General features: G+C 40.8%; 2 protein-coding genes across 3 annotated transcripts in view; both read right to left on the bottom strand.

The window, feature by feature from the left end:
• MAP3K2 (mitogen-activated protein kinase kinase kinase 2) overlaps positions 1-1576 on the bottom strand; it is a 56871-nt gene extending 55295 nt beyond the window's left edge. Inside the window, exon 1 of one of the 2 annotated variants that reach the window (XM_075028714.1) lies at positions 1305-1576. The gene's annotated coding sequence lies outside the window, so the exon portion shown is untranslated. The remainder of the gene's footprint in view (positions 1-1304) is intronic. The other variant, XM_075028713.1, reaches the window with a different exon arrangement.
• Positions 1577-7667: 6091 nt separating this feature from the next.
• On the bottom strand, positions 7668-26317 carry PECR (peroxisomal trans-2-enoyl-CoA reductase). The gene is made up of 8 exons (XM_075028707.1): positions 26163-26317; positions 22918-23051; positions 15193-15358; positions 14440-14521; positions 12115-12211; positions 9798-9908; positions 9095-9206; positions 7668-8972 (listed from the first exon to the last, which is right to left on the bottom strand). The coding sequence occupies exons 1-8, from the start codon at positions 26278-26280 to the stop codon at positions 8884-8886; spliced, it is 909 nt and encodes a 302-aa protein (XP_074884808.1). The 5' UTR covers positions 26281-26317; the 3' UTR covers positions 7668-8883.

Genomic DNA, 26317 nt, shown 5'->3' with positions numbered 1-26317 from the left:
AAAATCAAATTAATTATATACAGCCTCATTATCTGAATCAATATTTGGGTTCAATACATTTCAGGGGCAATCATGATGGAACACAAAGTGTAAAGAAAACAGGAATTATAACAAATTCTCATTTTCTAATATATTTCTGAGGAAAGCAATTATTTTAAAAGCCACTGTAAGCAAAGGCATACATGAAAGTAAAATTTCCGCATACAGTATTTCTGTCATTTTCAAATGACAGTGAAGGGTTTAGCCATAGGGTAGGGGGAAAAAAAACCCCAAACAACAAAAAACCCACCTAACTCGTGGCTGCCCATTCCCTTAAAACGCTCTATAAGAGAATTTCATAGAAAAAAAACCAAAACATTTTCTAGGTATATTCTAGGGTATTCTGCTAATAAGTGCTATGCCCCAAGAGAATCCAAAATGTTGTGCAAGACAAGCATGTAGACATTCATTCTGCAAATACTACGTCTTTGGCATATACATAGCAACACATTTCTGAAGGCCTCTTACGCTCTGCAACGTGCTGCATTGTTTAAAGAAAAGAAATGTTATAGCTGAGAAACATTTTCTGCATAGACTAGAAATCCCCCTTATTTCCAGGCAGGCTTCTATTATCTTCTACCCCCCTCTTAGAGGACACTTCACGATACAATACAGCTTAGAAGCGCTCAGCTTATTTAATGCTTTGATCTTCGGTAATTCCACAGCCAAAAACTAAAACCAGATTTATGAAGCAAGAGAAGAAGCCGGGGGGGGGGAATAAACAAACAAAAAAAAACACCACCAAAAAACCGCCATCAAAACTCGTGGGTGCTGCAATGCACCTCAAAAGCAGTAAGGGAAAAAATAATCTAACATTCACTTTTTCCCCCGACAAAAATATCTCGCAGAATCTGACCTACATACCCAATTCGTAGCACTGCTATCACTGCAGAGCAATTTAAAGACAAGAGACGACAGCACCAGAATGCAATCACAGGAAGGTTTACGGTGACACATAATTACTGGCGGAGCTCGCGAACCCCTTAAGATTCTGCAGCCGTAACGTACACAACTACCGCGTCCCGTCCCCCCGGCACCTCCAACAACCGCACCGCCGCGCACCTCCTCCACCTGCACAGGGACGCGGCTCCCGGCGCGGCGGGTCGCGCTCGCCCCCTCCCCGGGTGCCGACGCTGCCCCAGGCGCCCCCTACACCGGCGAGCCCGCCCCCCCCCCCCGCCCCCGCCAAACACAGGCGCATCCGCGCAGCTGAGGGCCGCCCGGCCTCTCCCGCAGCCACCCCCGCCCGCCCTGCCGGCACCGACCTGTGTCACAGCGGAGGCCAGGCGGCCGCGAGGGACCCCCCCCCGCGCTGCCCGGCGACGACGACGGCGGCGGGCGCTGGGCAGGCGGCGCGGAGGGAGCGGCCAGGTTTCCGGAGAGGAGCCCACCCCCCCCCGGAGGAGGGGGGGAAGGGGCCCGGGGCCTGCCCGCGCGGGGGCACGGCGGGGAGGGTGACAGGAGGCACCGAGGCCGGCGCGGAGGGAGCCGCTCGCCCGGGCGGCGGAGCGGGGAGGGTGCTCCCCGGAGCGCCGGCGCCGCGGCGGGACCGGGCCGGGCCGGGGGAGGGGGGCGGGGAGGGTCCCGTCAGGCGTGAGGCGCCGGCGGCCGCCGCCGCTTCTGCTGCCAACCGAAAGCTCCGCCTCCCCCCCCTCCGCCGAAACTCGTGACGTCGGCGGGAGCGCCGCACGTCACCGCGGCCTGCCGTCACGGCGCACGGGGCGGTCGCGAGGACGACGGCCCGCCTCTGCGCGCGCGCAGAGAGGGGAAGGGGCGGGAAGCCGGCACCGAAGGGCGGCGGAGGCGCGTGCGCAGCAGCCTCCCCCGCCTCGGGTCACGGGGCGGCGGCGCCCCCTCCCCCCGCGGGGCCGGGAACCGGCGGGGCCTGAGGCGGGGCGTCCCGCAACGCGCCTTTCCGTAAGGCGGCCCCGCGGGCGCCAGGAGGCCTGGGACGGGGCCGGACCCCCGCTGGTGCGGCGGTAGCGGGGGACGCAGCCGGGGCGCCGGCAGCCTCCGCCGCGGCAGCTGGTGCTGGAGCGCCGCGCTGTGCTCCGCGGCACGGGGGAGCCGCCGGTCGCTTTTGTCAGGTGATGCCGCGTTGGGCCCAGCCTCTTGCCGTTCTGCGGTTTGCGACGTGTGCTGTTCGAGGAGCGGATGGGAACGTTCGCCCCGGTACAATCCTGTCTCCTCAGCTGCTTACTGCAAAAAAAAAAAAAAAACCGGTCCTGAGACAAGCCCCCCGCCACCGTCCTGCGGTCGGACAAGCTGCCGTGACTCCATGGCGAGCCGGCTGCGCACGCTTTTTAGGACAATTCAAAACGCCGCTCCGCTGCCCGCAGGGTGCCTGCTTCTCCCAGCGCTGGCTGCCCGTCCTCTGCAGAAGCCACCTTCTTCCCTCAGGAAATCAATACGTGCTAGGAAGAAGGATGCTACCCTACATTAGTCAGCGAGGAAGCACTCCCCAGTACGTAGCAGGACAGCTATTACTGCTACCCTCGAAGTCTAAGTAGCGGATGACTGTAAAGATTACTATGGCACTGTAATTAGTTTTGTACAGATTTAAAAATAAGCTTACAGGCATGAGCCGTGGTGTACGAGATGCACGAATGACCTGTGCATGTTTAGCGAACCCCCTTCTGTGACATACTGACGGGCAGCATGTGTTCAGAGAGTCGTACCGAGGTAGTGGTGATCGGTGCTGCTGCAACTTGACTACAGCACAGTAATCCCAGCTGAGCTGCCCCTCACGTGCTGCTTTCTGGCCGTGGGGCCGGAGGTATTTGACCTTTAAGACAATCAGAGGTTTGTAAAGCCTGGACAAGCCCTCAAAACCTACCCAAAACAAGGGTTGGGGGCTTTTTGTGGCCACCTTAAACAAACCTGGGAAAACCTACTTGAACAGAAGTTTAAGACTTACATTGTTACTATAGGCATATATAACTATGCAGGGAAGCTCTTGCAAATAGACAAGTCTTCAGTGGGACAGGACCTCGAGCTGCATACCCAGGGAAGGAAGTAAACCTTCAGTGGGAACCACGTAAGAAACTAAAAAATTGCACATCAAGGCCCACAACCCGAGTATTTTGAGATCTTCCACTGAAATAGGCCGCAGAAAATGATAACAACTAATACTGTCATCTTTAAAAAAAATGGAACGAAGAGGACTGTGCTAAAGAAAAACCAACTGATGAAGCATATTCAAGAAAGGCACAAGGCTCTGAATCACACTGATTAATAAGAACTCCAGAGCCAACACGAAGGAGATGTAGTCGTACCTCAAAGCTAAGACACTTTGTTCCATAGTTGGCAAAACTGTCAGCCATGTTCATGAGACACTTGTCGTGACCAAGAGCCTTCAACTAGAAAGTTAAAAAGGTGACCTTCTCTGCTAAATGATAGGGAAAGAGCCAAGAAAAATGCTGACGTCGTGTGATGCTCCTGTACCATCAAGCAAGATCAATGAGCCACAGCTGCTTACACAGCTTTGAAAACACATCCAGTGTTTCCCTTGCCTTAATGTTCCAGTTCATGGCCATTTGTCAGTTTTAGCATCTTGCAAATGGATTTCACTGATGGAGGAAGGGTTAGCGAACAGTAGGTTTTGAAGTCAAGAGTTTCTTCACTACAGAAGCAGCTAGCAAGGGTTGTGGAAAATCATCCCACATTCCTCTACTCATGCGGTCCTTTGTATTTCTGCACAAAGACCGCATAGCACAGAGCACTCTCACTGCACTATGAGCACCATCCCGAGAGTGCTTTGCAGAGGTGATGTACATCCTGACAGGCATCAGCGCTACTATGCCATAGTCCCTAAAACAGAGCATCTTCAGTATCAGGAGCAGGATAAACAGCTAAATATTGACTTTGAGATAAAAAATATCTATCAACACCAGGGACAAGCACTTATGACACTGGATCACGCTGAGCACAGCCCAAACCCAGAGGCATGGTTCTGAGATCATGTGTCATGCTACTGGAGCAAAGTAAACCTTATAGAAACAGTGTAATTGCTGATATGGAAGAGCATAAAAATAGGTGACAGAAGTTGCAATAAAGCATATTAGTTACTTATGCATTCAGTACAAGCCCTATACAGACAATGGAAGTTGGGAGGAGCGGGGGTGGAAATTATAGAGTAAGCACATCTTAGGATAGTCTGCTCAAGCAATTGACTGAAATCTGGCAGTGTGGCTCTCCCTGGATTCCAGAATCAATACCTCATTGCAATAAGAGGTTCTCACCTTCTAGACATACTGCTTGAGGCTAACAAGTGCCTGTATTAGTTAACGCTAAAGCCACAGCTTCTAAACACTTTAAATGGGAACAAACCAGATGCTTTTCATGGCCATGCCTTCATCCTCCTTTTCCTCCCCAAGTTTCTTTGCCTCCCCACCACTCCTTCCTATAGCTGGCGCCGTATTACCATGTTACCATGTTTTGAACTACATCCAGAAAAGTATCTAATTAAATAAGTGATTAATTTCATATTTTTTAATCAAAAGAGGAGTTACCTGGCAAAGGAACAAGCTGCTGGAGATAGAGCAGATAAGGGAAGTCAAAACGGCTTCTTTTGGGAAGAGCAGTAGCATAAAGTTTGTGATGCCAGGATATTATAACATGATCAAGAGTCTTTCCTCACCAGCAGGAGGACCAACATTCTGTTTATAAATTTAAATCCAGCTCGCATGCATTGAGTACTATTTCAAGCATTTGCTAGTCCTACCGGTCTGCTGTGCTCCTCTGCCTTTCCATGAGAGAAGGAAACATGTGCCTGCATCTCAGTAATTCTAGTTCATCTCAATACAAATGCCCCATCACTGTGAGGCTGATGCCAAAAGACCGGAAGAGCAAATAGCTTGGGGAGGACAGTCCTAAACCTCTGCTGGAAGATTCATAAGAGGCTTCATCTTCCCCCCTAGCAACTGTATTTCTTATCCAGAAATCTCCCGTCACACTTAGTATTTTGCATTTCAGGATGCATTCCCACTGCCCAAGACATTTAAGTTTAGTTCCAGAACAAAATAAAGAGCAGCTAGCTATTGGCTTGTCTGTAATACCTGAAATGACCTAAGTATGGGAAAAATGGAGTTGCTTCTCTGGAAAAAGCACACTATAAATGAGCCTGGGCAGCAGTACTGGTACGTTTGTTTGCTCCAACCCTGTCATTGAAGTTTATAGAGCAACTCATTTACCTTTAGGACTCAGCCATATTCAGTAATCCAGAACACAGGCACTGTTGACTCTACTAATAAGATTATTCCCCTAATGTCTACATTACTCAGCCATTTAATGCAAGTCTGCTAGTTGAGATGGCAAAAGTAAACTAGGAGATGCTGATTAGAAGTATATGAAATTACACTACCTGGCAAATAGCATGCTTTCTTAAAGATTATACAGGATGTTCTATACAATGATTCAGAAGACTAACCATAGCCATAAAAGCTTGCAACAAGCAACTGTTGCCTTGTATTCATTCATTTACATCTTAAGGCAGACAATGGACCTTACTGCAGAATGACACTACACAGACTATATTGCCTTTAGCAAACACGATGACTGTTAATCTTTAAAGAATGACGATTTTTACAACACAGACTTCATTTTACACTAAGTAAACCCCCTGACTAATCAAACTTCATTTTACGCTAAATACCCTGAATAATCAGTATTCTGCTTAACACAAAGAATATCTGTAAAACATAAGGCACATACACTTGATAAAAATTCCCCTTCATGGAACTACACTGCTTTCATAAATGTAAAGTTCTACGACACATATTCAGATATAGTACCAAACAGTGGATAAGCACCTATTTATCAGTGAAATGAGTATCTGATAGGGGGTAGGCAGAATAGGTACAGGTTTAGCCAGAGGTAAATATTAAAGCAACTGAAAAGAGATTTCTAACAGAATGATAAATGTGTCATTCTAACATTCTTCTCTTATTACAACTGTACAGTACAGCAAACGTTTAAGTTTCAGTGTTTGCTCAATAATCTCCTTGATTCCTCCTAAGGTTCCTTAGCCCTTTTCCCACAGTTGCATTCACCTCCCTTGTAAAATAAATAAAATGAAATCAAGCCCTGTTCTCTGAACTTCAGATACCCAAATCTTATAGAGGTCAAGGATGTTTTTGTTACCACACCCTTTTTTTTTTAACCTCTCAATGCCCTTTGATCAAGGGCTGTTGTTACAACAGCAGCATAGGAGCTTTGCTACAGCTTATATTATCTGTGGCACTAACAGCAGAAACCTGAAACATTCGTGCTGCCAGCTGACACAACACTGAGTTTCTGCAAGGCACTGCGAAACTTTTAAAATCATTTTAATCTGCATAAAAATGGACCGAACAGGCAAAGACCAAAATAAAATTTCATGTTCTCCTTGGTGCAAGAAGAAAAAATGGGGGGGGGCGGGGGGGGGGAGGAGAAAAAAAATCAGAGGCTGTGATCATTGCAAAACTATTACAGCAAGAGAGAGTCAGTATCATAATAACTAATATAATGTGATAAGCATTTTAATATTGTGCACAGTAAGCCTCAACACATAGAGGACATTAATATTATTACTGAAAAAAAGAAAAAGCAAAAAAAATAGAGAACACTGATGTTTCCCCTTTTCTTTTCGAGGATGTATTTTCTGCATTCTTACATCGTACTTACCCCTAGAGTATTCTGAGTATGTTCTCCTATTGCACTAAGCTGCAGCACATTTGGCTCCACAAATGCTGGCTGTTTCAACTTCTTGCCAGGGAAGAAAGCACACACAGGAACAAGCCTCTCCTGAAGAACTAGCTTAGATCTTCTTAATAGATCCATTGCTTTGATGGAAGTTGAAGAAGGCAAGGTCAAATAAACGTTCCTTCTATTCAGTGCAAGTGGAAAGGTTTGTTATAGTTCTTACTTGTGGAGAAGTTTATTAATTGCAGACTGAACATGTCTCCCACACAGGAGAATGCTCACTTTTCTAATGTTTCATTTCACTGAGATGAGTGATGCATTTCACCACCATCATGTATAAACTTCCCCTCTTTATGAATATTCAGACTCCAGCAAAGTTAAAGAGGAAATTTGCAACAGTATAAAATAATTATTTCCAAGTTTATGCTCAAATCCTGTAGAGAACAGTTCTGGTATATAATAAAAGTAATTTAGTTTTAACAAATCACTTCCATTTCACAAATCTACAGTCCACACGTATCACAGAAGCTCACAGTTAAACATGAAGAGAAAGTAAATTCCACAAGTCTCGAGCCTGTTCATGTTTAACCTTCTTTTACAGAAAGATGTTAAGAATGTAGAAACAATCTCTTAACAAACTAAGTAATTTCACTTAAATGCAATGGGCTAGGCTTCTAGAGCTAGTTATCTAACACGTGCATTTTCTTCCAGGAATTCTCTTGCTGCGTACCCTGAACTAACATTTGCAATAATCAAAATATACCTTGCACAAGAGGTTTGAAAAAAGCTGGTTTTATCTCTGTACAAGTTTCTCACAACCACATAAATGACCACTCAGTTACTAAGGATGTATCAGAAGGAGAAAGCATTTTGGCTCAAACTCCTCCTCCCCCACAAAATCTGAAATTCATTCAGATTTTCATGAAAAAGCAGTCTACATGTACCCATGTAAGTCCCCATGTTTTAATGAAAGACACAAAAGTCAAACATCTTTGCAGAGAACAAACAACTGGCAGAGACTCTTACATTCAATCCTAAATGAAGTATTAAAGAGGTCACTTCCATATCAGCAACTTGATTCCACAAATTTCAGTTGTTACAGCAAACACAGTCACCACTTATTTTTTATATTTTGATTAAAGTTATCAGACATGCCTTAAAGTGAATAAAAAGAAGTGAGTAACTACAAATCTAGCCTCTTGGAGCAATATATTGCAAGATTTCTGGTTTTTTTAAATGGAATCTCTGCATTGATCACAAAAATCACACCTATTTTAGAGACACTGGTGAACAAAATTGTGTTAACATTGTAAGACATCACAGTATGGATAGAAAGCATTTTAACTGGTAAATGAAGGATTCTGAGTTTCTCTTTTTAACAGTATAGCATACTGCAGAAAGCACTGCAATATACACCACAGCTTTTGCTTCAAGACTTTGCATGTCAAATTGTTGAATCTATACTGTTTTCCATACTGTATGTTAAAGCTTAAGTTTATTATCAGATTATTCTATTACCAAATATAAGTTGCAGCCAGCTTAACTCCATTATGTTGTTTTATCTGCAAACAATTCAAAACATTCCCAATATGATATGCCATATTAGTTTGAACATTAATAACAGTATTCTGCCTTATTTTTAATTCTTTTCAGAGAAATACCTACCCTACTTAGTCTTTAAAATCATTGTTGAACACTCAGTGTGTGGCTGAACAGAAATAGCATAGAGCTAACAGCTACCTCAAGGGTTACCAATGCAACTAATAATAACAGAGATTTAAATTATCTTCTCCCCAAATTCATTCAGAATAGAAGGATTCTGAAACATTCCCTCTCTGCCCCCTTCTCTTCAAAATAAGTATTTTTTTTTATTCACTTCTGACTGAGATTCTTCATTACTTAATGCCTGTGCAAATGGAGAATTTCTTTTATACCTTCTCTTCCCAAGAGACTGAGTGTTTTCAGGGCAGTGAGTGTTTTCAGAGAAGAAATTTACTATGTACAGCCTTTCAAGTTTTAAATATATACCAATGATAATCAAGGCACTCAATGTAGTTACACAAGAGCAAAAAAAAAAATATATTACTGAGAAAAACATGCCCAAATCACAAAACAAGATTATCAGCAAGTGTGCAACTGGGAATATGGTGAAATCTCATTCTTTTACAGCTTTGGCTTGAACTTGCCAGAAAGAAACTCTTTAAGCATTTCAGAGTTTTTTCCTTCTGGTGGTGAGGGCCATCTGTCATGATCTGAGGAAAACAAATAAAACAACATACTTAGTTGATTGAGAAACCAAGCATTTTACTTTTGTGTCCTCCCATTGCCCAACTTCAGTCACTTGAAGGGTATTATTTTGTAGCCCATTTCTTACCAGGTATTTCTAGGATCTGGCTGTATAAACTGTGGCCACCATCCACAACCATGGTTATCCCAGTTATGTAAGAAGCAGCTGGAGATAGTAGGAAACACACTGCAGAAGAGATCTAACAAAAGAATGACAATTTTAATCTGCCTTAAACTCCTGGGAATTGTTCATAGCAAAGATGCTTGTAAAAACTTTTGCAGGCAAGGTATAGCAACATTTTCTACTCAATAATGAAAACTGTAACAGTCTTAAGGCCATCTTTCCAGGGACAAACATCAAGTACATAACAGATGAAAACAGTAAGCTCTCAAAAATCCGCATCAGATGCCAAAACTCAAACAAAAAAATTGACCGGTTTATCAAAGATTCACATTCTTGTGGAAGAGAGCTAAGTACTTTTAAGATACACTTTTTTCACATTAATATTCATTCTTTTAGTGCTCCCTGCTGGAAGTCAACCTTTTCAGGAATTAATGTCTACTATGAAACACTTCAGCCATAAGAGGCATCTAAATTAAATTTTCAGTGTAACAGTGACTACTGGTTAAGTCTCCCACTTGGTACTACTACACATTATTACAAGCTTTTTTCTTTTTTAATGTTGCATTATGGTGCAAAACTAAGTCTTTCTTTGTTCTCCACATAATAAAGTGGCTTCAAAATAGAGACAGAGAAGTAGAAATATTACAAATGTTCTGAAATACGTTACCTCCTCAGGAACCGCTAACCTCTTGGCAGGAATCTTTGGCATGGTGTTTAACCACATCATTGCACCTTGTTCTCCATAGTTTGCAACAGCAGTTTCCGAAAATACTATTCCCTATTTTAAAACAGCATAGTGAAAATTACGTTCTCCTGCATATGTTTAAACTGTGATAAATGTAAAATTGTGAAGTTGTCATTACTGGTATTTTCTGTGGGATTAAACTATCTGAACAGCACTTGAATGCAAGTTTTTAAATTTAATGGAATGGTATAATTTCTACAAGAAGGTAATTTGGCTGCTAGCCACATCTCTATTCAAGCACAATAATTCAGATTATTCCAATTCTCCACTGTCACTTCAATAACTATGAAGTGGAGAGTATAAAGAAGAAACTCAAAGACTGTTTTGAAATTACAATCATTTCATATAAACTTACAGCAGAAAACTATAAAGCCCCAAGAACAAGTTCTCAACAGTTTGTTGTAAACCATAAAAACACTAGATTGATTTTATTGTGAATTACGGAAGGGGACAGATTTCACAGTCAGAATTCAGAGTCTCCCTACTTAGCTGCTATAGAAATAGAAAAAGGCAACTCTTTGCTCTGATGATCATACAGTCCAGTTTAGACTTCAGAGGCAAGATGAAGGCTACAGCAATGGGAACACAAGGTTATATAGATTAGTTATGACAGAACCTTTAGGACTCAAGTTCAAGTAAGATAAAAAAATGTGAACTCTTCCATGGAGTACATGCTAAGATTTCTATTCTAAGATATCCGTGAAATGTGAGTGACTATATTTTGGGAGCTAGGGAAGTAACTCACACGTGAAACTGGGTTTTTTTAGAATGCATGTTTCCCTCTCTATGCACCCATTCCCTACATGTTACTCTGCTCCTATAAAGCAGTAACAGTTTTGTATGGTTACCACAGACCTAGTGTGTCCATAAAGGTGACAGAAGGATATAAAGTATTACTGTAACTACAACATGGATTTTTGTTACCAGGATAGTAACAAAGCTAGCAAATACTTCTGAAAGAGCCAAACCACTGAAGCGTTGGCTTGTCAAAAACTTCTTTTGACAAGTGCTATAAAGTATAATTAGTATGATTCATTAGGTAATTAGCATGCCTGAAAAAAATATTCACATAATAATGCTATCTTAATTACTTACTTCCCCAAGACTTGATAAATCAGAAAAAACAAATAAACAGGAAAAACAAGCAAGTAGATCTTAAAATTTAACAAGTCTCCAGATGAGCTGGGCCTCCAGAGGCTACATAAGAGCCATGACCTGAATGATCATCACACATCTGCCATTAAGCATTCTGTGCTATGCCAAAGAAAGCGAGCCAGATGTTTTAGGACAAGAGGCACAACAGGATATACAGACATCCTACAAAGATAGTAGAAAGATCTTCCTAGGGACCAGTTAAACAAATTTGACACTTAACTATACTGTGAGGTAAGAGAAATTCTGAATGTAGAAGTAACTGGGCAAAGTTTACCTTTCCTCTTTTGTTTTCAAGGGAGTAAATGTGCAAAACAAATTGTGGCTAAGAGTGAAGATTACACAAATCAGAATCTCAAATGTCAAACCTAGGGCTTCTATGTAACCTCTGTATCCGCAGCACCATGCACTAGAAAATATAGCTGCTCTTTCCATACAGTTATTTAAAACAACTGCTACATGCTACCTACTTCCTCAGAAATGTGAGGTAGGCATATTTTAGCTGACCTGTATAGCAGTTTCCTGTCTGCGTATATTTGACAAGAAAAAAATCAGAACACACATTTTTACATATAATTTCTTTGAGAGAAAGTCCACTCCAAATAGTCTTTTTATGCCTAAAACTAGCCTAACTTAACATGTAGCATAACTTTGTAAAGACAGGTAGAAATCATCAGCATACCTGAACCTCAAATAGAAAAAGTTTTGTGAACTCAGAAATTATGTACTCATTACTGAAACACAAAGCATTTGGTAATTTTATGTCAAGGGTTTGTAAGACAGGTTACCAACTCCTCCCAGGTATCAATTCATTAAGCTAGGAAAAAAAACCAAGAATGCCAAGTCAAAGCAGAAAGCAGAAGCCATTTTATCCCACATCTCTGGCTTGTCATCCAAACAGTACAAAACACTCTCAAATGACCTGAAGAACATAGATGAGGGAATTATAAATAAATAAATAAATACATACATAAATAATCCACAAACAGTTACAGGCTATAGATTTTAAAAACCCTTTTGGTCTTAAAGTTTTAACCATGAACACATATGATGGCTAAGTTTAATCAGATCATTTGCCATTACTTACAGGAGCAACACTGTTGATTCTTACTCCACTGTGGGCCCATTCTAAAGCTAGAGTCTTGGTTAGGTTACTCACTGCAGCTCTTGCAGCTCCTGTATGCCTATTGAGAAAAGAAAGCAAAAGAAACATCTGTTCCCTCAGCTAACAGTGCCCAATGTTAATTCTACCACAGCCTCACTAGGGTAGTCAGAGTAGCTTTCTATGACTGCACCAAGCATCTCAGAGAGAGAGATATGTTCTAGTTTGTAAGTTTGACCATAGCTTCACAGTTCAAACAAGCTATGCTATGATTTCCTGTAATTTCTGGAAATACTTACCATCTCTTCCCCAGCGTAACACGAGATCAGCTACATTCTACTGCAGAAGCAGGCTTATAAAATGAAAAGCAACTGAAGGCAAAGTTCGAACTGTGTAAAACTACGAAAGCTAGGCTGCATAGGTAAAGAAACACTTGGAAGGACAGTGCTCTGAAAAATAGTTTAGATCTTCTGACAAACATGACTAAAATAAGCCACTATTCAAAAATTGCCATAGATGGATGGAGATAGAGATGACCATAGGCAGAGTGATCTCACACACTTTGCTGCTATAGGACACTAGTCTGAAATGATTACAAGTTTGAACAAATACAGACAAAATTACTGCAGTGAATAGCGGACAGTGGGACTCAGAAAACTAACAGAGTTTAGTTCCTTTAGCCTAGCAAAACAGAGGAGATAGATACAATAGATTCTCAGATACCAGGAAAGGAATAAGGAACACTTCAGAAAAACATAAGAAAACCCAACTTATTCATACATTTAGGCCAGAAATAAATAAACTCCAGGTACTCTATAAGCAAACAAACTTGACTAGTTTTATGTTCAAAACTAATACTTACGAAAAACTGTATCATGTGATTTTTGGCATGAGTGGTGGCTGGACTTGTAAAGGCAAGTCTTTTTCAATAGTACATTTCTAAAACAAGTATCAGTTCAACAGGAATTTAATTTGAGAGTAGTTTTGTCTATCCATCTACATCCACACACAACAGTTATTTGGGAAATTTTTTTCCACTGTTAGTCAGAATTAGTTTTTTTATCTCTTGGTTCAACTCTCAAATATAGCTTCAGCCTATTTGCTGTGACAATTCAATGAGACCTAACCAGAGTGGAGAAACTCAAATAATTGTAGCTTCAGCACCACCCTGTGGATCTCTAAATTTATTTTGTACTGCCAAGAACAAGTAAGAAAATATTTTGCTGTTCCTTAAAAATTTTAAATTTTGGAAACTTTAAACACTGAATCAGGACAAAGAGTGGTAACGTAATATTTGCTCAAATTATACTTTTATATTTTCTTCAATAGAAACTCAATTTCAAAGTTTAAAAAAATAGGTAGTTTCAAAGAAGAAATTCAGACTTTTTTCAATTAAGAAACTGTCAAAATGCAGCATTTTGATAACTTCAAAATTTCCTTTGAAAAGAAAAGAACTGAAACAATTTATTTTCCGAGCACTATTTCTATTTCAACAAATTGGAACTTTTTGGCGGAAAAGTTTCAAACAGGAAGACTCCTGCTCACCCCCATTTTGAGGATAAAGAAATTTGAACAAATATAGTACACATAGGGATATGGAGAGGATGCTGCATATTCATGTAGACAGCTGTGATCATTTGTGTCAGTATAAAAGAACTACAAATGTGGTAATATGTTTGTACCCATAAGCCTTCTCCCAGTCAAAAAATGAGCAGAGCAAATAGAACCAATTCTCTGCATCAGAGACCTTCTCCAAGAAAGATGGCTACAAAGCAGGAGTAAAAAGGAAAATGGGAAAGGCAGGCATTATGTGACCCAAAGGACAAAGACAAAACCTGGTAACATACTAGAAACGTTCCTCCTAGTCCCCTGTTCCCAGTCCAACTCCCATAACTCATTACACCATCAAGACCTGTAAACTAACAGTAGAAGAAAACAACAGGTGCCAAGCTCTTGCAAACCCTCCAGAAATTTGGAGAGAGAACAAGTAAAGGTTACGTTTCAGTGCAACTAGTCCCCCTAGCATACCACTTCCAGTGAAAGCTTCACTGGCAAGTCTTGCTTCATAGTTTCTTACAAACAAGTTGACAGAGACCAGAGATGCCATTTACTCCTCTAGTCTCTACTGAATTAATAAGAGATCCCCACACATACAGCCAAGTGATACTATTGCTCTCTCTTGACCTAACTACCGTATTTCTATACTCTACTGCTGCCCAGTGCACACCGTTCTAAAATGAAGTATTCAGGAGCAATTAGTACTTCTAGGGGAAAAAATATAGGAAAATGTAAAAATAAAATATGTATTACGACATTCCAGGAAAGCCATTTCTCACGGCAGCAGTAATGTTGACAATGACTCCACCATGTTCCTCCATCCAGGCATTGTACACTGTATGAAGGAGGAAGATAACCTTAAATATCAGAAGAAATGCATACAAATGAACTTGCCAACTGGAAGCCAAATTTGGAGCCTTAACTCCAATTACACTACACATTTCCTGTGCAGATATAGATACACAATCTGCTCTTCGTACCATAGCCTCACCACTGGATTGGTGAGATAACAGGTGCGGTCCACGTAAGGCTCAATGTTTGTCAAGAAGCCTTTTGGTGGCAATCAAGATTTCATGCTTCCATGTAAATTACTTTCATTTCCACATTCCCAATGCTATCTGAGAATCACCTATCATACTTAAATTTATCTTTAAATTTACATTCCTAATGGGAGAGAAATCTTTTCCTGTTACACACAGTGAATACAGGCCACAGAAGTTAAGTGGCTTTCCTATAGTCTTTTAAATGAGTATCCAAGCCAAGTGACTCCCCAAACCTGGCCTTAACCAGAAGATCATACTTGCCTAAATGTATGCTTGTATATATGAACAAATGTAATGTACAGTTTAATATAAAGCTTTGCAGATGAGATTCATGGAAACAAATATCCGCTGTCAGAGAAGTGTGTGAAAAAAGAAGGTAGGCAAACTTTACATTTCTTGTCTTCTGGTATTGCTGTAAAGAACAAAACAATTAAACAAAAAAGGCTTAATGGTCAGTCCTTACCTGCTTTGCAGCAGTAGAAGGTCCCTGTCAGATTCGTGTCTATCACAGCATTCCACCCTTTTGCACGGATGGCTTCAGAAGAACTTGAGAATTGGCCACCTCCATTATTCACCAGGAAGTCAATCTTCCCATGCAGACTCAGTGTAGACTTCACCAAGGCTTCTACCTGAAACAATATTTGTTAGTGTGGTATGCTGATTAAGCTATATACCCAATTTGATTATCAGACAGTATTTTCTCTCTCATGTCCTTTTCACACATAAAGAGGAGGTACCAGCCTTCAGAGAGGCTGGAAGATTGGTATGACAGGTTTAGTCAGCCAAGAAGGATTGGGCTGAGTCCATGCTTACTTAGGAAATCTTCCTGGTATAATGCAGGTGCTACACAGAATACCAGCACTGAAAGAAGGGGATTTAAGCTGCTGAAGGCTTGTAAAAACACACACACACAAAAACCTGCTACTTAAGACCTACTAAGAATCTCCTGACATTTTTCACAAGGGTGAGGGTGTTCACATCAAATGGTGGAAGAGTTCCATATAAAGTAGCTACTGGGTTTTTTTTCTGACCCATATACCTGAGCATTTTAAATAGAAAACATAAGTCATCTTGTGAAGTTTTAACATTCTCATCTAGAAGTTTTGTACATTCACTAAAGCTCTGACATAGGAGTTGGCAACAGCCAATCTTCTTATGCAGACCAGGAAGGTTAGTCTGTTACCCTACAAAACATGAACTCTAAAAAGTGCTGGAAATACTACAAGTTGTCTTCTTCAGCAAAACAAAGGTGAATATTTGATTAAGCAGATAGCATCTGTCTATAAGCAGGATGAATACTTATGATTAAGAGCACTGTCTGGCACTATTTACCTTTGGGTACTCTGAGAAGGTATTAACAGCAAATAGCAACAGACATTTTATTCACTCAACGAGCTGTCAGTGCAGAAAAGGAGTGGCTTAAGTTCATGTAGAAGGAAAGAGATTTTGAGAATCTAAACCTAGTTCTAACACTGACCTAATCTGAGCTACAGGCTGTGAGCTAAGCCTTTTACACTGTCTTCTGTTTTGGAAGTACAGCAGTTTTATCACACACACTAAACACAAGAGAACTTCTGGAGGGGAATGTATTTCAAAGCATTCGAAGATTTTACAGATACCAAAGCTGATGTATTTTTCCTATTACAAGATAGTAATAAGAACTCTATAGCAACTGCTTAATAATTTAACCTTTATCTCAAGAACCAGGGTAAATGGGACAACATGACTGTTTCCTGCTTACATTACCTATCATAACTAGATACCATGCATCACTTATTCCTACTCAAGCATATATAAAAAGTTAATCCAGCATCTGTGGTCAAAGAAAACACAGACCAAAAAAACCCCTAAAAAACAAACAGCAGGAGCAATGCTGCTGCTGAAACAGATTTGATTAGGGGAAGGATATCAATCAGCCTTCCTCTGTATTGAGTTAGCAGTAAAAAACATCAGAAATAAAAGAACAAGCAATGCATGATCTGTATCTCACCAAGAGTGCCACCAACTCAGTCTCATAAATAGCTGCCTTACATCTTGTGCTGCTAACAGTTCAGGATGGTTTAACAGGATAGTATGGATCCTGTAAGGATGCATCTCTCTGAAGAAGAAAACCTAAATATATAGTGAGTGAAGCCTGATTGAAAAATAATGCCTGCTGAGAAAAAATGCCTTAAGAAAATAATTTTAATACCTAAATCACCATCTTTAAGTTCTGAATGTCATCTTATTCCTCACATCAGTCACTGCAGCTTGTGGGATCTGAGGGAAAAGAAACCACAAAAAAAATCAAAACACCTGTGACAGCGGTCCCAAACCCATGACTGGTGAGAACCACCATGCCACACTAAGACTTCCAGGTTTGCTCACAACCAGAGAAAACTAAGTTATCTGTCACTAGGCAGCAAAAGTTGTACTTTGCTCAGCAATATCAAACTCTTCTCCTTGTCAGCCTGAGAATCTTGCTTTGAATATTGTTCTCCATAAGTCACTGAAGTATGGGCTCATCTATGGAAGAGAAATGGTTTCAGTACAAGGAATGTTTGAACAGACTAAGGCTATTCAGGCTGGGGGTGGGGAGGGAAGAGAAAGAGAAAAAAGGTAAAATGCTAAGAATCGTAAAAAATCCTCAACAAACAACAAATTAACAGAAAAAAAATCCACTAAGAAGGGACATTACAAGCAAGTTTTCAACAGGTGGACAAAATCTGCTATGACATATCAATTCAAAATGGTGCACATGTTGTATTCTAAGAAACTCTGTTGTTGTTCCTACTTGTCACACCATATTCTCAGGGCAATAAAAAAACCCAACAAACGCATATCAGTTCTGCTTTCCAAAAGCTAGGAAAGGCTAGCAAGCTCTCCCGTGACAGCTCAGATGGCTCCAACTGTAGCAATCTTCACAATGTCTTCTATGTTGTAGAGAAAGCATCATTGCAGTGCTTCTCACAATTACAGTAAAGATGGTGACAGCAGCCACCAGCACAGTGAGGAAGAGAGTCTATTGGAACACATTTAAATCACAGTGAGAACTAAAGAAGATTCCTTTCTATTCCTAATCAAAAACCACACAGAAAGAACTTCATTAAAAAGCTATTAAAGACTCTCTCCAGAAGCAAAGCAAAACCTCACAAGGTAGAGCTAACAGTTTAGAACGTTCTTCTGAAAAAAGACTGAAAAGAACAAAATCAGGCACTTCAGACATAACCAGAAGACTGGTGCTCTTCAATAAGGAACTCTTTTGTGTGACTGCAACTCAAAAGTATTATTGAGTAGCACACTTCCAAAGGTAACTGAGATGACAGTACTTGCTGACACAGAGAAAAGGGACAAATGTCCACATGCATTCACAGGTCACCTTGAACTTCAGTAAAACTCAACAGGCAAACTATCTACTACAGAGTGTTAGAGATTTGCTCTTTGGGGACTAGCACTAGTAGGCATTCTTGCACAGTGATAACAGGTATTTTTACTTTGTGTTATTGCTGTGTTATTTTAAAGTATGACAACAGGAATCTCTTATCCACAGCTCCCCACCAAGCCACAGTCTTCCACTACAGGCTTCACACAGACAGGCATTACGTATTTATAAGCCAATTGAAACTATGCTAAGCTATAAAGTTTATTGGAAAAGAAAAGCTACTACTGAACTCAGACACAAGATAAGTGCTAAATAGTACTGTACTGAGTCCGTCTCAAGAAGTCTTGTTTGTCAGATGTCCAAGTGATAGATTTTAGCCTTGGGATCTGGTCCAGCAGCAGTTGTTGTTGCTGGAGCTTGAGTATGGACAGAATTCTGAATTGCTGATTTCAAGACGAGCAGTGGCCTACTAGAAGTACAAGGTTTTATCTTCCACTTACCTGGATATGTCTTCTACTTACCTAGATGCTAGTTAAAGAAATGTTTGTCCAGAGCATATAGCACAAAGGCTTTACAAGGGTAAAAAGTTCCTCACGTCTTTCTTTCCCCCATCTACAGATTTGCTGTAGCTCAACATTTAAGATACACAAACACATGCTTCCCCTTCCCAACGCCTACAAAGATAAATAGAAAGCTCTTTTTACAACAGAAAAAGGATAGGGTCTCTCTCCTCCACTCTGGCCATCGTTACACTGAGGCACTGGAATTAATTAATTAGATCCTTGGATTTGGGTAAAAGAGCTTGCTTTGAAAAGATGCACACACACAGACAGCTGTCTGGCCTGCATCTCAGCAAGAGCAAACTGACCTGCTCTTGTTATGTTCAACACATTATGTGAGCAGTGCTAGAAAATATCCAAATAATTAAAATCACTTCAACTTCATAATCACTAAGAAGCAGTATTGATCACTATATATACTCCAGACCACAGGATAAGAGACAGGTGCACAATCAGTGCTTCAGGATAAGGCCCTATGAAGACAGAACATAGAAACCTCATGTGTTCTTACCGGCATCCCAGAACCTTCTACTCTTCCATTTTTAAAAACAAAACAGGTTTGTAATCCTTTACAAAACACTCAATGGAAAACTAGCCAAAAGTAGCAGCAGCAAACTCGTGACAGAAATAAGCCTGACAGGTTATGCAGTGGTTGAAAATCCTCCATCAAGCAAGATTATTTCTTGCACTTTAAATGAAAAGTAAGCTTTGCTAGAAAATAGAAAGCAAAAGGGCCTCTGAGGATGAAGATTAAGAGACTTAAAAATGTGAATTCATTAAGCTATTCCCATGATATATGCCATCAAGCTTCTGCAGCAATTAATTCACTGCACCTTCTTTGACTCTTCCTAGGTCATAAAGAACTCTAACAGACATATCGCACTATATGATAAGGGATGAATCTTCTAATGCTTGAATTTCACAGATCCAAACTAGGGCACACAAGAGGAATGAGCTGTGTCATCTTCAAAGCAGGTCAGTTACTTTAAGATTTGCAATAGGAGGGAAAAAAAATTAAAAAATCATCTGGCAATTTTGAAAGCACTTTCATCTTTCTTAGATTTCCTCTATTCAAAGTCCCTCCCTTCAGTTTGCCTGATTACAAAATTAAAACCAGGACAAAATTCATAGGGGCCTCTAGAGAAACACAGAACAACTGATGGAGGGATAAGAAAAAAAAAAAAAAAAGGTATGCTACGGTAAGAAGATGGCTTGTTCCTACAGGTGATCACAGTGGCTTCCTTTAAGAGAAAGATTTACTCTTAGAAAGGTTTCAGTGAGATGTCAAAGAAAAGCATATACTAAATGAATTATGTAGTTCTTCAGGAAGCTTCCTGGGCTTTGTAGCTTATGATGGATCAGTTCTGACATCTAAGGAGGCTTGAACTTCTAAGTTTTTTTCCCTTGTTGAAACATTTATAAGGTCTTTCTCCTTCGCACATTCTTTGGTACCTGAAAAAGAGGATGTAACGACTCACAGGGAATACTTGTAGAGGCTGTCCTCTCTACCCAACAATGTGCTTCTGTGAATTTCTGAGGTAAATACTCTTCACTCATACTAAGCTGAAACCAGACAATGAGTTGTAAAGCTATTAATGAGTAGCATATGGAGCCAACACAGTTGTACAAGTCTTGTTTCTTTAAATGCCCTCTCACCCCATCTTCCACTGTAAACAGGAAGCTACTGCTATATTTGTGAAAATGCTGAAGTGAGCTATATTGCTGTGTTGCCTCTACTCAAGATTTACCTCCTAGGCTAGAAAAATCCTTCACCACGTCTTTTACTGATCCCTGTTCCTGACTCCAAGTCCCAGGCACTAAATTTTAGGTTAAGAATGGAATAGGTTTTGAAAGAGGATGTATGATGCCTTTGAATAGAAATAAAAGCCCAAAGGTACTTTTCATCTAGTCTCTGCAAGGTAATCAAGTGCAAATTAGAAAAAAAGTATTCACCATTGCTGCCCTTAGCAAATATAATAAATAAGCAATAGTGAGCGGTGGGTTGTGGAAAACCTGCCACATCCCTCAGTTCTAAGTTCTGATGGTTTTTAGCAGTGTAAGTTACCGACTGATAATGTAAGTTTATCTAGCTTCAACTTACAAACACCAAGCACCTAAGTGTAAGGAAGTGCTATCCTCACTACAAATTTAAAAGCTGAAAACGTGATCCATGTATTTCTGGTTCAATAGTAATTTGTAGAAATTAAGTAATAAGTGGCCAGGATTTAGCAATCTTTGAGAATCTCAGCATTAAAGAGCTAAGGGAAGAGGACAGAGCCAGAAAAACAAGAGCTAAAGAACCAAGATCACAAGATGCCTCTAACCGGTGAAAATATCTGGTCTTGGAGTGGGTCATCTGGAATGGATAAATATTTGTTTAGCAGGTACACGTAAGTTCTTATGTTAATACGCAACAGAAATTGCATTCTTTATTCAAAACTTCCACAAAAGGCTTATGAAATTTTCACAGTGATTTTTTTCTAAATAGGACTTCAACAGAAAGAAGAGCAGTTGGAGAACTGAATTGAGTCAAACTATAAGACTGAGTCAATGACCAAAAAATTCAAGACTGGAGTTTAATCTACCTTATTCCTCTCAACGCTGTCTTCAATAGATACATATATAAAAATGACAATGGTTTACGAGAACTTCCACTGGCAGGAGACACCTGATAGAGGCTTCTCCAATATTGTATGAAAAGTTCTAAGAAAGTTCTGGTGTGTCTGTAAATGAGTAGAGCTTAAAACAAAACTGGAAACAAGACAATTCTTTGATGAAACTGCAGCGTAATAGCAAAGACAGAAGTTTCTCCAAGTATCAGCATGGCTACCAGCAACACAAAATAATGCCTAAACACTTTACACAGCACTATAAAAAAGGATTTAAAAGCACCTTCAAAAAAGTCTCCAAAGCCATCTAAGGCTGTTTTATCAAATATGTATTTAGCTGCACTTAATAAACAGGAAACAAAGAAGGAATGGTAGTTTGTTCAGTGGAGATTAACTCATTTCACCATCCAAGCCCTCTACCATCTCACAGAACACTGCAGTTCCCACTAAATCATTTTTAAACTGGTGCAGAAATAAGATTCACCTGCAGAAGGCTATTAGGCATGCCAGAGTACTTTCTGCAAGAACACTGATGTGAAAGAAGGCTTAAACTTTTTCTCTCTCTTTACCTTTAATCATGTAAGTTGCCCTCTGACATCTGTCACAACCTATTATATCGCACTGCTGATGCTAGTAAATACAAACCTAAAATTCACTGGTAGGTGAAGTGACATACTGCACAGCCCCAGGGTTCATCTCCTTCAGGAGAGAAAGTCTAAGTATATCACTATAAATATTTTATGGCATGAGCTGTTCCATAAGGGAAGAATTTTATTTTTTATTTGCTTTATGGTTGTATATTAGGATATTTCCAGAATCTACACAGCTACTGAAGGTCATTAATATTTCTTTAAGTTATGCTAGAATTTAACAGAGACTTTGAAAGGTTAAGAAAAATGTAGCAATCAGTGGTTACTAGAATATTTTCTAGCTGTCTTCAATAAGTTAAAAGTCCAACCTGATGCTGGACTTTTAAATGTTTAATTACACAGATTAAAAAACTTAGGAGGTGAATACAGACTTCTGAAGAAACTGGATTAAATACTTTTGCTCTTGATCTTCCATTTTTTGTAATATAAAGAAAAAAACTCAACTGGGATAGTAGTAGTTTGTAATGAGGCACACCTCAAATTGTAACCAAAATTGAAACATGACTAAAAATAATAACTGTGGTGCTTTTTTGCTTTAATACAAGCAAAACTGACAATGCAGGCCACTTGTGTCAAGTCACAAGGTTGAGATTCCATGCTATGACTTTGTGTTTGAAGGAACCATTCTGAGGTCTCCATCTTCACAAGTTAACGCCCCCTCATTGCTATCACAGAAATGTGACACAGAACCATGCTAAGTGGGCTCCAGCTCGGCTGTATAACATCCCAGTTCCAAGGCCTCCCTCTCTCAGAAATATCTGAAATACGTATGCATGGTCAGAAAAATATTTGCCATTACAAATGCTTTCTCGCTTAGCTGGCTAAAAAATGGTCTTCCCTTGGAAAGCACATCTTTATCTAGATCAATTTAACAGTGCTTTACTGCCCCTTTCCCCAGATCTAAGCCACTTTTGAGAAGGCCAAAGACGACCTTTGGAGATCTGAGAATTTATATATACAATAAGCTTTTGACATGTTAAGCCCCAGAACAAGATCACTAGTCTTTACCTCATCTTCTTTGCGGATATTACACTGTATGGGAGTCACTTTGGCAGGACACATGGAAGAAAATGTATTATTCAGTTCTTCTGCAGCAGCTTTTAATCGGTCAAATTTACGAGAGGCAATAACAACACTGCAACCTGTAGAGACAAAATTAAACATCCTTCAGCTAACATAATTAAAATTACAGTTATGCTAGTTTTTTAATAAGATCATGGAGATATCTTGTAGGATGTGCGTTTATTAGTCACTGACTAGAAGATACAGTGTTGAAGTTCTTGTAAGAGAGAGAAATGACTGATATCAGGTGCTTCTTAGCAACAAGATCCCACTGTGCCAGGAAAAGAGCGATCAAAAAACTGTCCATGAGGTTCCCTCTTCTTCCTGCAGAAGGGAAGATAGCCTGTGAGTTGCGGAGTCAGCAAAGTAGCTTTCAGACATCAGTTTTGCTGCCTCTGCTCACAGCTGCCTCATTTATCAATTATGTGATTTAAAGATGTTTCAGCAGATCTTGATTACAAAAAAATGCTTGTTCCTAAAACCACAAATATAATCTAACTGTATGTCTAGCTGTAATTTTGACTAGTGGTGAGCAAATGTAACACTGCTTTTTAACCCTACAGAGTCCGAAGGAAAGGATGATAGCCTCACGAGATTATTTCCTATCTGCAGACTATAGACAGCAGGAACAGAGGCTTCCCTGTAGCACCACCACACTCTGTAGAATCCTAGCTCAGAAAGGAGAGGAAAAAAATAGGCAGAACCTCAAGTCTTCTGTTTTTTTCAGCATTTGGAGGCAGAAGGACTCATTCTACAGAGAAAAACAACGAAAGTGCCAAATTAATAGCAAGCACTTACACTACAACCAGTCTAGTTTCTTCTGTCACACCAGTGGACTCAGGACAGCTTTAAGGCTTCAGTGATTGCTACTACATAGACTAAAACAGACCACACCCAATTAATTCCCAGAGCAAATCCAGTGGCGTGTAATTTCATATTATGGGTAAAACAAATTACTAGCTTCTCCTGCCAAGCAGGCAAGGACATCTTGCTCCCAGTTCCCCCCTTCCATAATCTCAGCACCACAGCAGAAGCCATCCCTTCCTCATAACAGCTCTGCTGCTCATCTGCTTTAACATAAACCAATTCAACACCCTCAAACAGTCAAAAAAAAATGTTAACATCTTGCCACGTGGGTTTTTTTTTTCTTCCTTTGTTGCTATTTTACTGAGTAGAATTTGGCCTATCGTGATCAAACAAACACCAGAATCAACTCAAAATAACTAGTGGGAGTAAAGAGCAGCAAGCTGTTCATTTGGCTCAGACTGTCTTGTGAAACTATACATAAAACTGGAAAAAAAAAAAAAAAAGAGGAGTTGAACTCTTCCAGAAGGAAGTGCTGCAACTACATATCCCTAGGAATGGGAGGTTCACCTTCAATCAGTGGCCGTCTTAAAACAACACATGTAAAGATACTAGTCCCTGATGTCTCCTGATTTTTTAAATGAAGAAGTCAAATCACCTGCACAACCACCTGACTAACACAGAGGAGAGTTCATAAAATGGCACACAATTACAGATTAAAACAAAATACTAAAACACAGCAGCACAGTTATATTTATCAACTTAAATTGTTATCAATGCACATACTGATATAGAATAAGGTCCAGTAAAGACTATATTTTTGTTAAGTACGCTAACTGCGGGAGAGGGAGATTCTAACTCACTGAGGAACACTGGATACCTACTGTACAAGCCTACACTGCTTCACTTATTTTTCTTCACAAAGAATGACCAGTCCATTTCCTGATAGGGTCAGGGGGAAAGGGGCACAAGTTTCCAGATGAAAGGTTTAAATCTGTCCAGAAGGCTTCAAAGGAGGCAAGTTATAAAAACAATGTACACCATGACTGGCATTATCTGTCACTGCTCCTACAGGTATTTCCTCTCTAGCCAGCCCCCCTCCAAAAAAATACAGCCTAAAGAGCAAGGTGTACATGGAAATAGTTCCCGGCCATCTTCTTGTCAGGAGTAGCCAGCAAGTCTGCAGGAAAGGAAGGTTACTCAGACTTAAGCCATAACTCTTTCTTTATTTTCTCACATGTGCTTTGTAGAGATTTCCAGCCTTGTTTTCTATGTAGGATGTTACGGACACACACTTTTGTTATTTGTATTTTGCTTGAGAAAAATAATGCAGATCAAATTAAGTACAATTTTAAGGTAATTGGGTAACATCATCAACCAACAGTGTGATGATGCTTAAAAAGCACCTCTTTAAGGGAGCATGTAAGGACATCTTAAAAAAATGCTTAGTTCCCCAGTAATAAAAAGGTAACAGAACTAACCCCTCACTTCAGCTCTACAAAGCAAGTGGAAAGCTGAGGTGACAAAGGCCAGGAGAGGCAGAGATGTCTCCCAGCACACCATCTTAACAAAGAAAGCTCTTTAATATGCAGTGGAATGGCGTGGTACACATTTCAACAGCGCAAAGCATGAGGAGCCTGGCACTGTGAGGCATAATGCTAGTGTTGGTATTTTGAAGACAGTGACGCAATCACGAGAATAAACATTATCTGAAACCAGCCTGATGTCGATGATCCCTAGCACTTATGTTGAACTTGCAGAAAAGGTGCTGCAAGGTGGATGACTCAGAAGACTGCCTTTCACTCCAGATTTTACCACTTGTCCGTAATCAGCACAGAAGGAGAACCCATAAAGCGCACGCTGAAGACATACATTAACTTCAGGACATTTCTGTCACAAGCACTGAGAGACAAGCACCATTTCTCGAAGCTTACTGTGCAGACAAGAGTTCAAAACCATACTATTTCGTAAGACTCAGTTCAACGACCAGATAATCCTCCAGGTAAACAAGACGAAAACTCACTTAAGAGGGAGAATGAGAGAAAGGGCCCAGGTTTAATATAACCTCACTTTGACCGCTGTATTTAAAACAGCGCATCTATTAAGTGCCAGCGGGTCAAAAGACATAGCCCCACGTCAACCTCACCTCGTTCTCGCCATTCACTGACTCCCGTCACAACGTCCCACCCATAAACTCCTCACACACACGCTCCCCGAGGGCTGCCTACCCCCAAAACGCACCACAACCCCCGAGCACTCCCTGACCCGCCTCCCCAAACTCCATCCCCCGCCTTCACCTCACGCCCGGCCCTGCTCCCCCCAACACCCACCTTGCCCCGCTGCCCCACCGGGGCTCCCTGAGGAGCCCCCACCCCGCCCGCGCCCACCTAGCGCCAGCAAGTCGGCGGCGATGGCCTTGCCGATGCCGGTGCCGCCGCCGGTAACGATGGCCACCCGCTCGCGGAACAGCTCCGCCGCCAGCACCCCCCGCGCCGCCGCCGCCATCTTCCTCGCCCGCCCGCCCGCTCCCCCCTCAGCCAGC

This window comes from Buteo buteo, chromosome 5 (genome assembly GCF_964188355.1).
Source record: "Buteo buteo chromosome 5, bButBut1.hap1.1, whole genome shotgun sequence".
NCBI classification, from domain to species: domain Eukaryota; kingdom Metazoa; phylum Chordata; class Aves; order Accipitriformes; family Accipitridae; genus Buteo; species Buteo buteo.
The sequence above is the reverse complement of the archived record's forward strand: the minus strand, read 5'-3'. Positions and strand labels throughout refer to the sequence as shown.

What these genes read in the sequence shown, in the direction of transcription:
- PECR (XM_075028707.1), bottom strand. Translation starts at nt 26,280, where the DNA reads ATGGCGGCGGCGGCGCGGGGGGTGCTGGCGGCGGAGCTGTTCCGCGAG. An exon ending in CGCCGACTTGCTGGCGCTAG is followed by an intron (nt 23,052 to 26,162) that starts GTGGGCGCGGGC and finishes TTGTCTCTACAG; the next exon opens with GTTGCAGTGTTGTTATTGCC. An exon ending in AATGGCTTTCCTGGAATGTC is followed by an intron (nt 12,212 to 14,439) that starts GTAATACATATT and finishes TTTTCTCAATAG; the next exon opens with GCATACAGGAGCTGCAAGAG.